The sequence below is a fragment of the Pollicipes pollicipes genome, unplaced genomic scaffold, assembly GCF_011947565.3.
Source record: "Pollicipes pollicipes isolate AB1234 unplaced genomic scaffold, Ppol_2.1 Scaffold_3087;HRSCAF=3621_pilon_pilon_pilon, whole genome shotgun sequence".
Taxonomy (NCBI): Eukaryota; Metazoa; Arthropoda; class Thecostraca; order Pollicipedomorpha; family Pollicipedidae; genus Pollicipes; species Pollicipes pollicipes.
Window position 1 is genome coordinate 6276560 of NW_023596225.1, and position 12133 is coordinate 6288692.

General features: G+C 49.7%; 1 protein-coding gene across 1 annotated transcript in view; it reads left to right on the forward strand.

Moving 5' to 3' along the window:
• Positions 1-11744, forward strand: part of LOC119089295 (cyclic AMP-dependent transcription factor ATF-7) — a 30308-nt gene extending 18564 nt beyond the window's left edge. The window contains exons 4-5 of the mRNA XM_037211960.1: positions 10479-10675; positions 11622-11744. Coding sequence (XP_037067855.1) covers positions 10479-10675; positions 11622-11744 — 320 coding nt within the window. The remainder of the gene's footprint in view (positions 1-10478; positions 10676-11621) is intronic.
• Positions 11745-12133: the final 389 nt, after the last annotated feature.

Consider the following 12133-nt stretch of genomic DNA (forward strand, 5'->3'; position numbering starts at 1 on the left):
GAGCATTGTGAGCACTTGTGAGCACTGCGAGCGCTCGCGAGCACTATGAGCGCTCGCGAGCACAATGAGTGTTCGCGAGTGCTGTGAGCAATGAGCACTGAACGCTAAACTCGATGGGTTTCCTTTGCTAGAGCTGATTGCGTGTGACCATGGGGACAGTTTCTCTGGGACTGAGGTTGATTGTGACATGTTGGATGCTCCCGTTTTAAGGAGCAAGGGTTTGATGCGTTTATTTTTGCACCCAGCCTAAACATACGAGCATTGCTAGCATCTAAGGCGGTGTGTGGGGCTTGCTGCTGACTGGCCGGCTCCCGGGCTCTATGCTACGTGGAACATGTCCTCTTGTCGCTGAAAACACCCCGTTTTTTGGCGGCATTTTGTGTTTTTTTTTGTGTTGACTTGAATGTCTCAAAAACAGCGAAAATGTTTCGGAAGGATCATTTATCTAGTACTTCATCACACAATTATAGTATTTTAAAACTGCAGGTGGTTGCGAGATTTCCATTCCCGCTGTTCAATTTATTTGAGGCGGTTGCACGAGCAGGTGAGCAGAGGGGACTCAGACTGAGATGGAACTGACCACGTTCAAGTGTTCCTCGCAGGCAGTGCATGCCACGGATGAAAAAACCATGTTTGGTATACCGCGACTCTCAGTGACCATCCGCCTTGCACCATGCGGGGTCGCGGTGCCACCTACCGTGGGTATAGGGATGTGACGTCAGACGAAATGGTGTGCCCCTAAACACTGACTAATTGCCGCCCGCAGTAATGCCTTGCCAGTGTAACCCACCGATGCCGAATAGAAGAGTGAGGAATTTGATGCTTGAAACACGACCATGGTGGTCAGTCACACGGTTTCAGCTAACGTGCTCTATTTTGTATGGTTCTTAAATAACGCGCTCACAGCTCGGTACAAAAGGGTTATAAAGAAGTACGGTGTATGGCACTACATGCCATAATTCGCAGCAGAAGAAGACAGCGCCTTTTTACCGCCAGTGCCAGAATAACCAGGCGTAAAATGAACTGGCAACTTTATGCACGCTATGTTTACTATAACATCCATCACGGGCCAGCTGAGCTACTAATTGTCTTCAGCTTTCAAACTCACCTTCTCACTCAGCGTCTTCGAACCCCTGTAAAGGGCGGTTTGTGGAGCTATATAGAGCCAGTGTTTCAGTCGCATCATGACGTATATATTCTGCTTATTTACGGTGCTTTACTTGTAGCACCGTATCATTATAATTACGTACGTCGTCATGATGTTGGTTATGACGTATGTTTGGAGCGTGTCCTGTCGCTGTTTTTATGCCAGATGTTGTGATTCCAACGGCCTTTAGAGATGGTCGTGTCGCGGTCGAGTCGCTTGAATAAACATGCGGGGGGCTGCTGACTTCATACATATTTTGACAGATTTCTGTTCGCACATACACAACACGCGGGCGTGCCCTGAAGGAACTTGCAAAGCTGGAGTGTTTGTAAGCAAATGGATAGCATTGCCATTTTTAGATGATGTTCTCACGTTTGATGTATTAAGAATGCCTGAAAAGTTTTCTTTCGCCCGTTAGTTGCTTTCTTGTCCTCACTTCCTGCTTAAGAGGCCACCACGTTCGTCTCAGATGGTTGTGAATCATTGTTGGACATTGTGCAGAGCACGCTGGTGAATTCGGCCAAAAGATGCGGGCCGTGAGCCCGCTATGTGAATGCCAACTGACCGGGAATGTTGCAGCGACAGCAACCCGGCCAGACACGACTTTGACGGGCTTGGGTTTATGCACCCACTGATCGTATCGCCAATAGCTTTTCAGCAATGCTAGTGCGGCTCTTAAAAAGGTGGGCCGCCACATTATCATGACGCCTCGTCACGGGCCGTGTGGCCAGCGTCTCGGTGCAGCGCTTCTTCATCACCTTTATGTCATATCTCCGTTTTATGAGGTCAGTTTTTCAAGCGGCAAATGAAATTAAGGGGAGTGTTTCACATTTATATTAGGGCCTCTACTGAAATAGCCATTTCGTTTATCTGAAATAGCTTTCTGAAATAGCCAGATCGATCAGTGCAGTTCACGGTACTGCCTTTCTTAAGATGTGAATTCATCTAGTTCCTGAGCTACACGCCGCGAAGATGTGCATACTATTTCGGGGAGACTATTTCAAGGTAACCTAGACATTCATAACATGACAAGATCATAACATTCCTGTCATTGCATTAGTCATGCAGCGAACAATGCCACAATAAGTCGAAGTGTCGAGTTGTTCGTGTCTGGCGTTCACTGAGTGCAATATCCAGACATAACGGCCTCCAATTAGCTCTCAATCAATGTTGCGCCTGGTGCAATGACGTAATCATATAATGACGTATGGAGGAGCATATTTACTTAAGGAGATATTGTGTTGTGAACTGTCCTTGCCACTTTTAAGTATATCAACGGTTATAAGTGAGAACATTTCATCACGTCTGATGCCTGCTTCAATGTCTACAAATGAAGAATATTCCCTCAAAGCAATCTCGCCGCCATTTCACCCATAGGTGCCCCAGCAAACAAAGGGAGCAGCCGTTCCATCCTTATCTGAAGGCGGCTTAAAAATTATCTCGCTGTGGTCGAAATTAAGACGGGTGGAACAAGAAAGCTGCGGAGATCTGCGGCGCAGTTTATTGACAAATCCACCCAAAACATTGCCTTTTTCTACAGGTGTGCCACAGTCACCAGAAGCGGAGACTACCTCAGTTTTTACTTGCCCTATTTTATTTGTCGACGTCAACAGCCGGTAAGGCAACTTTGGCCTGGCAGGAAACGCTACGTTTTTCAAGTGGAAATTTTTGCTCCCTGCGAGCCAAAAGCAAATTGTCTCAAGTATACGGGCGAACAAGTTGGAAACTTGGCGAGATGTCTAACTCACTTCTTACCTTGCAGTGGCCATGACGTGGCGGATTTCGGAATTTCAAAAATTTCCGCAGTCCAGTACGGAAATTCAAAGTTTGTTCTATACCGTTACCCAAGAACAGGTAACCGGTAGTGCCCTCCCTCTATACCATCGACGCAGTAAACCCTGCGTTAAGCATAAAAAATCAAGTTGCGGGACTCCTAGCTAAGAAGAGGAAACGAACATGAAGAAGCAGCCAAGGAGGTGGTGCAGACCCGGCAGGTTATCGTGTTATGCAATAGACAGGGACAAATACATGAGAAGGCTTAAAGTAACCGCGGCCTAAATCAGCTAATGACAGCCCACAAAACCACCCAATAAGCTACTACCACTCATTTACGGTGTTCGTAGGGATTGTATAGTCACACTAGTCGGAGGGGCAATGGCCTGGCCTTTTCGTGCTGGGGTTGGAGCTGGATCTCCTGGGAGTCCACCCAGTTAAGCGGAGCTTGTTGCTGGGAAAGCTCTCGGAACCAGCGCCATGCAATTTGGTACAAGTGTTTGCAATGTCTTCAGATATGTTGGTTACGTTAATAGGTGTGCAAGAAATGCTTGCGAATGGTGTTCTTAACGATGGTTTTGATCCAGAAATATCAGTTATTCTTGGGAAATATGAAATCATGATATCGTTCCACAGCTTAGGGCCAAGACGAGATGCCGTAAATAACCTACAATTGCGATCATCGGCGACTGGTATTAGTGATTTCGGTATCGGAGAATCGGTGATTAAATTCTTTTACTCCCCTCGTGCGCATTTTATTTGGTTCGTAGAGTCTGGTTATTGAATCGAATGATACATGAAGGTGGAAGTTAGAAATTTGCGCATCATGATTAACATTTGGGATTAAGCGATATCCGATAGTTCCAAAATCTTGTACCGTTTAACACGCGCCCGGGTGGCCGGCTAGATACCCTTCACTCGGGTGGGGGTCAATTTGACCCCCCCCCCCCTGAGGTCTTGTGAACTAAGAAAGCTAGAGACACCAAATTTATAGGGTGTGTTGAACAATATGTGAACTCACCTACGTCAAAGTTTCAAATTCCTGGGTCATGACTTTCGGGCCAAAAAAGGTCAAGCAAGGTCAAGTTTCAGGTTGGTGTCCAAAGTGCCCCAGAACCTAGTTAACTGTTTCTAAGCGAAAGGTCACATGCTCGTTGAAGGCCAGTGACCTTATTTGACCATTTGAAGGCCAAGGTGATAAAAATTATACAAGTTTGCCTTGAGTTTTGCATCTGACTAAGCGACAAAGATTACGCTAGGCAGTATGTTCCTAAAATAACATGTTGACCTGGGTCATGTTAGGTTAATGACCAATTCTGACCTCTATCTAGTCCGTGGAAGATGTATAATGCGGTTCCTGCTATCAGTAAATTCGAAATGAGCACCAGAAACTATCCCATACAGCAAGCCCTAGAGTAACAAAACAGGTTGGTTTTGACCTTGTTGTGACCTTCATACCTGACCTTAGGTCAATTTTACTTCCTCATTCAATGGTTTCGTTGCCTAAGAAAGCATCTCAGAGATGTATGGCTTCCTCTAACACTCCGTTGTGATCAGATTGAAGGATTCCCTAGAAACTGACCGCTGAAACCATGGCCTGACTTTGACCTGCCATAGGTCAGCGACCCTTTTAGGTACATGTAAATTTTGTATGCCAAACGATTCGCTATTCAATTGTCTACAGCTACGCAAAATTTGGCGCGGCTACGCCGCACTATTCGGAAACCATTCTGGTAAAACCTCCGGGGGGGGGGGGGCAGTTTAACCCCCCCCCACCCGAGCGCGTGTTAAAGATGGGCTCTGAGGTTTATGTAGGATACACGTTTTCTGTAAGACGCACAGCCTTTTTTGCAAAATTACTAACCCATCTAGTTGAAAAACGTTGTTAACACCCCGAATCAAGCAGCAATACTCCAATTAGAGAAAAATTAAAGTTTTATAGAGATGTGACTTTGTTTTATCAATGAAGTACCTAATCCTACTAGTTGTTTCAATATCTGTGCTTGATACGCATGCAGCAAAATTAACGTGAGGCGTAAATTTAAGAGATATGGCAATGAGCACACCAAGGTATTTGATTTTTTTTCTCTTTAATGGGTGAATCGTTAATTTGTACATTTAGTTGGAAATGCGAAGAAAGGGTAGTATAATGCTACGTAAATGTTCTTGATGCGTTGAGTGAAAGAAAACTGGCACTTAACCAACAGGTCATCACGAGCATGAGGGCATTGACATTGCTTCGAAGCTTTGCAATACTTAAATTACTAAAAATTAATCATAGATGGGCGATGATTTTCTATCGCCCCTCTAGTTAAGGGCATTCCTTTGGTTTTTTGTGGACTGCCGATGCCATTTAGTCATGTCGCAAAATTACATCGTTCTCAGTTTATTTAACGTAGATACGCATAAGTTACCCGGGATTATTTTATTTCTTTTCATGCGATTCGAGTGAGAGAATGTGGCGACGTGAGTAGTCATTGGTTGAAGACAGAAGGCAGTTAACACAAAAATTAGGAAGTTTTGAACAACCTGATTTTTTGACACTAGATGGATAGCTGGTCCATTGTTGGACTTTGGATTCGACCTTGGACAAGAGCTTCCTGAGGGCGACACCTCTGTTTAAAACACGGTAGCCCGAAAACCTATCAGAAGAGCATATAACAGTGGTCTCTAGTGTCATTGCGTCGCGGCATTTGTAGTGTGGTGCAATGGTGCAGTAACCCGATGACCCCACATACATGGACAATCGTATGAACTGAGCACAACACACATGAATCTGTCCTCTGTAATCTACCCATCTGTTGAAATCGGCATGCTCTCTTTGCCGGGAATTCCATGAAGGTCCAAAACTGCTCCCTGAGACGTAAACCTTCCGCCTAAAACTTATTTGTAACTGTCTCCTGCTTCGTGATTCCCTGGCGCGCTTTGCGAGTCGTTTACCCCGACACGGTCAGTGGTTAACTATAAATGTTAAGACGACGGTGTTTTGTTTGCCCTCCCCAAATTTTGCTGTGTTAGAAATCCTCATTGTCTGAAGAAGTCATGCGATTGAGAACCAATAATTTTCCCATTTTTCGCGTGGTTCTCAGTTGTAGACATGGCGCATCAATGTTGGGAATAGTTCGGAGGTGTTGTGACTGTGATAGTTGTTGAATGTGCTCCAGAACCTTCCCTCTCTGTGTTTTACTAAGCGTGTTGAACACCTACCCAAAATTTCGGACTATGCAGTGTACTGCTTAAGAGCATGCTGGTCTATTTCCTCGTCCTTTAGTCGTGTTTTTCTCTCCACCGTTCATTTGCCAGGTAGGGGAGAGGGGGAGGGGAAGAGTTGGGTTTTCACAGAGCGCATAGATTCTCCTGGCAATCAACGAATCGTATTTCTGCGGCCTAAACCCAAAGCCCAACGATATGGAGTGGCATCTCCCGCTAAAGTAGTCACCCGGTTACAAATGCAACACTGTCATTTGGGTGATGGTGATCGTTTGCCTTCCTCAAATGATATACGGCCTTCTGAGTAGCGGTCGCCTCCAGCGGCCGGTGGAGATGTGGTGCATTCAGGGCAGCCGTCCGACCTGAATGCGACAATCTCGAACAGGGACAAGGCAGCGGTCTGGCCTGAATGCGGCAATCCCGATCGGGAACAAGACAGCGGTCTGATTTGAACGGCAAAATTTCGAAGCTGTACTTAAAGCTGTACAATTCAGTGGTAGTTAGCAACTGGCGCACTGAAGTCTGGTAGAAATAATGTGTAACCGTCTGTTGGAAGCCCTTCCGAACGGAACCAGCCCGCCAATTATGTGTACTGGAATGACACGGGTGACGATGGGCACCGGAACAATGCCCGTAAATAGCACCTGGGCGTCTCCATGGTTGGTGCCTCGGGATATCAGCCGTTATCACCTGTCGACACGTCCGTGCGACGCGACGGTTGGGGCAGAATTGGCCGAGTGTGATGGAGCCATGATATGGGTAGTGTTACATCCCCATGTATGGACTTTGGCAGTTAGAACTGTGTTTGAAAAAAGAGTCAAGTTGACACCTCTATACTTGCTATATGAGGCCATGTGATGTCGACTGCCTTGATCTTTTTTCATGGAAACATGCCCTATGTAGGTAGGAAGTTAGGATATCCAAATCAGCTCGCGGCACTTGTGCAAATTTGAGCATTTCTCAGATTGCAATATGGCGGCCACCACCGTTTCAAGATTTTGTCTCCTAACGTTTGAGAATGTCGTGTGACACCGGTTTTTTTTTTGGGGGGGGGGGCGGTGGGAGGTCTGTGGCAGGGAGCCCATTTCTGCAGCCATAGCGCAGTCGGGTGGCATGCAAACTACTGCGAGTGTGGGGGATAAATCACATGCTATAGCCGTTGCACCAGCAAGCAGATGGATATCGAAGACAACGGAGGGGAGCTAGGTGTACATAGTGATGATTATGAAAGGTAGCAGGGGAACGTGACAGGTGCTGGCTGGTAGTGGTGCGCTCAAGGTCTCTTAAATTGTCACGACACTCGGAGGTCGGAGGTCGGAGGAGGACTGGCGTGGACCTTAAGACCTCGTAACCCAAAAATATGCCCAGAAACAAACTGAGTCACCACCCATGATAACCCCATGAAGAGATATTATTCGACCGTCTGTGACATCCAGATCAAAAGCAGAAAATATATTAGCCGTTAAGGTAGCGGAGGACGCCATCTTGAATTATGAAAAATGGTTAAAGCTGCAAAATATCACCCGGGCTAATTTGGCTTTCTTCATTACATTGGCCATATTTATCTTTAAAAAACGTTTGCAGTAGTTAATATTGCGGAGTCAACAAGTTCGCAACTTGACTGAATATGTGGTCTCGATTGCAAACCATGTTTGGGCTTCATCACATTTATTTGTTCCCATCCATTCGTAATGAAACATTCCTTGGATGTTCACGATGCACACAGCTCACGTATTTTGTCAGCTCAATTATGGTCATGTCTGATATAAACTTCTGACCTTTAATGGCTGGACTACGCGTAATATCATCGTCTTGAACCACATTGGAACCTGAAATTCATTTTGTGTAAGTTCCGAAATATGTGCCAAATAAGGTACGTCATATCGTCCGTAACCACATTGGGAACTTAAACTTGTACTGTGTACGTTCCGAAATGAATTCCGGATTTGCTAGCGACTAGACAAATTTGTTTCGGTACAGAGTTACAAATTCACCAGTCGAAGTCGCACGAAATCATGCATCAGGCTTATGGCCAACGGTGCATTTGACGACGTAGGCGGTATGCCGAGTAGTTGTTAAATGAACTCGAGTACTCTAATTTTTCAGTAGTCTTTCTTTGTACAATCTTCCGGGGTATCGTGATAAGGCAAGTGCGCACATCAGCCCAATATGGCCCCCAGTTCTGCGGAAAACAATCCTTTAGGTATTCAGGAAATGAATTAAACCAGTTCTATCACCGAATCGTTGTCATTCTTCGTTATCTCAGTATGCTAGAGCGCTAGACTCGTAAACAGGAGATCCCGGCTCGAATTTCAGCAATCCCAAGGAGAACATGACGACTGGAATATCACCGGCCCGCAGCGTTGTGGACACATTAACACAGTGGAGGAGGACAACAGCTCGAACAATTATTTCACCCGTGATCATACATCGCGTCAATAATTCCGTAAGACTAGGCCCGGCGGGGTCTTCGTGGTGTCATTCCATGCTGCCTCAGGCCAGGCAGGTCACACATTGCAGTGAAGTGTCCGACCTGGTAGCAAAGAAAGGATGTCCTTAGCGAGTTTTTCTTTGTATTTTGCCTCTCCGTCTTTGCATGTCTTTCTGTTTGCCCACATCTCCAACTCTTCGCGTCGTTGTCGCTCCTTCCAATCCGAAGTTCATTCCTGTGAACCCAGGCCTGTTCCAATCACCTTGGTCTTAACACCACTGTGGTATTAGTTTCTAAATCCAAAATTGATCCGTAGTTGAACGTCTATGTTGAGCGACCCGGCTGACTTTATCCATTATCAGTTCCCTCCTACAGCAATTTCATTTCCTCAAGGGCCTTTCGGAACGGGTCGGACATGTGAATGAAGCAGCAGCGCCCCGACATCAATGCTCTCTGGGGGTAATGCGAGTTGTAGCCCCGATATTAAAGCGACGTCTAGCGGATCACAGTCGGCGGGCCCCAGCAGCCTTAAATTAGTATGCGGGAGCAAGCACACTTCGTCGATGAAAAACGTTTGTACACGTGTGCCTTGTAATGCATGGTGTGGAGACCTGTGCTAGCCGTGGTACGAAATTGAGTGTTCGCGTGGTCATCAAACTTCGGGACCGTGGTCGTGTGGTCGTCAAACTTCGAATAAGCACTGCATTAAGATGGGATTCTGCTGTTGAGCAAACGGTTTTGTGTATTTAATTACGTCCTGATATGTTTCTGTATAGGGGCTTCTTAATGAATCAAAAGTTATCGGTATCCAATGTTTTACGAGTCTAAGAATTTAAGAAAACAAGCTTTAATTTCATGTCATAGACCTAACATTAGCATTCGTAAAATGTGTGTTCTTTTCCTCGTCTGCATTTGTGTTGATCCGTTCCACATGTTGTATTGCACAGTCAAATATGAAAGCAGCCAAAATGGATAAGATCTGCCCAAATAGTAAAGCTTACACTGAAGCGCCTTTCCTAACATCCGACGACAAAGCCTTAGAAGAGTCGGCCGCCAGGGCCCGGATTTCCCCGCCGCTGGGGCCCGCTCTGACGGGCGTGAGATGAGAGGTGCGATACTGGAGACAGCACTGAGCGCCGCGTGCGGTTGCGCCGAGCCTGTCGGCAGTCGGCTGAGAGAGGGCTTCACCGCTGTCATGCGGCTGCCCGGCACCGTCCCCGACAGCCTCCCGTTCCGCTGAGGCAGAGCCCATGCTTCTCGGCGGGGGTTTATCGTCAAAATCGTGAGAGCGTAATGTGCTCCGCGGTGTAGCGAGACCTGCACTGATTTTAAGGAGGCGTCAAAGGTGACTGATTTGCGGCTAGACGTTGGAGACAGATACGATCGTGACGTAGCCTGTGCTGTTCGTCGCTGCCCGTCGCTGGTGGCCAATGTTTCCGGACCAGCGCTGACGGTCCCGTGGTTATATCACGCGTCATCCATCACTGTGTGAACATCGCCGATCTCTTGCGACACGATGTGTCTATCCATTGGATGTCGAACGGAGATGCATCTGACATATCCGGATCTGTTACTGAGGGAATGGACGCCGGCGAAAACTGTATCGAACTGTGATCGCGACTGTGTATTCGTGCTTCTGCTTTGCGCTTACATGGTACGAATATTTCACCAGGGTGTTGATGATTTCTATAGCCTTTTGAACCGAGCTTATTTGTAAAAAATATTGGTCTAAAGGAAAGCTTTATGTTCGTAGAAAGTCATTTGAAGTTTTATGGCCGAAGTTTTCCTATGTGAACAGGCGGCTGCTCGAGCTTAGTTTGTGGCGAGCCGCAGCGTGGCGCCTCAGCCCGCCTGCCCGCGGGTCGGCGCACGGCCGCCTCGTGCCGCGGCGTGACCCAGCCAACCCTCTTCCGGCAGCATTGGCCGAGGCCGACGGCCTGGGCCATCTGGAGCTGGAGGCGTTCGGCCGGCCGGAGGAGGCGGCCGCACGGCCGGCGCCGCTACCGCTCGTGCTGGCTGCTCCCGTCTCAGCCATGCCCGTGCAAGCGGGCGCCACGCACCAGCTGATCCTGGTGTCGGCGGCCGGTGCTCGGCCGGTGTCGGCGCAGCCTCCCGTACAAACCGTGCCGGCGCGCCACTGCCGCCGCCCGAGCCGCGCTGCAGACCAGCCGCCGGCCGGGCCGCACTGCTGACCCAGCCGCCGGCCGGGCCGCCCTGCTGACCCAGCCGCGGCGCCGACCTGCCGCCCATCGCCGCCGCCGGCGACGACGCGAAAGGCCGGCGTCGCGCCAAGAGGCGGCCGCTGCCGTGAAACTGCCTACGTCGGTCGGGCAGTTGGCCGAAGTTTCCGGCAAACTGCTGATCGGGCCGTCCGCAGACGGGGGCCGCGCGGCCGGCTCGGTCCGCTCATAAAATCAGCCTGTGGTCTCTGTTTGGTACTGCGCCGACCCGGCCCGCCAAGTGACGGACGTCGTCGGCCTGCTGCGATGACGTGCCGCGACCAGATGAGTGAAGCCAGTCAGCGATTTTACTGGCGCGCCGCTACGAGATGACAGCCGTCGCTCGGACGCGACACGGCCACGTCGCCGGCGGGGACAGGCGTCGTTCGGCGAGACGCCGCCGGCGCCAGCGGTCGATCTCACTGCGCGGCCGCCCGCCGCTGCCTAGCCCGTCCGCCCCGCGAGCGGTCGCCGGGACGAGTGGCGCCGAGCGCGATCCGGCCCGGCCCGGGCGACTCCACTTGTCGGCCGGCGGCGCGGGCACCGGCGGCCGCGTTCGGCGCTCCCGCGGGGCGTTGGCGTCGATCGGCCGACCCCGGCTGGCTCGGCACCATCCGGCTGACCTTTGTCCGCTGCCGCGGCGTCATTTGGCCGACTTGGCGACGGGCGCTGCCATCCGGAAGCGCAGTGGCAGCGGCGGCCGGCGGGAGGAACGTAAGAGGCTCTGGACCCCGCTGCCATTCTCCGCCGCTGCGGTGGAGCCCCGGCACTTTCTTCCGTCTTTGTGGTGGAGGGCGATTGTGTACGCTCGTGTCGTGGTGCCGGTACCCGTCTCCGGCAGAGTAACCGACTTCTGTTGCTCTGCCTCTCCCACGCCGTGCACTTCTGTCCCTCTGCACTGCCTGGCGTGTTGGAAGCACCCCGCAACATTACACGACTCCTGTCGTTCTGGCCATTCTTTTAGCACGCTAATGATGCCTAGCGGTCAGCGAAGGTGAGTTCTTATGTTGGGTAATAGATGAGCGATGTCAGGTGGATCCCCCAGACCACTTGAGCGCGGTAGCCGAATGCCCCGAGTATCACTTCCGTGTGTCTCGTGTGCGTCGTCGGTGTGAACGAGTGGTGCTTTGGAAGCTTTTGACGCACGTCGCGGGTTGGCGAAGCGTTGTAGTTAACAGAACAGCTGACGGTAGTGCCGCGCCGCGTGTCTCGTCACTGTGGTGCGTGCAGAGGGGGCCAGGCGCGCCGATAGCTGGGAGCAGAAGTTGATACCGAAGGCATCATGTGCAAGTACGGATTCTGGAACGCTGAGAACCATTGTACATATACCATCCGATCTTACATGTCAATATT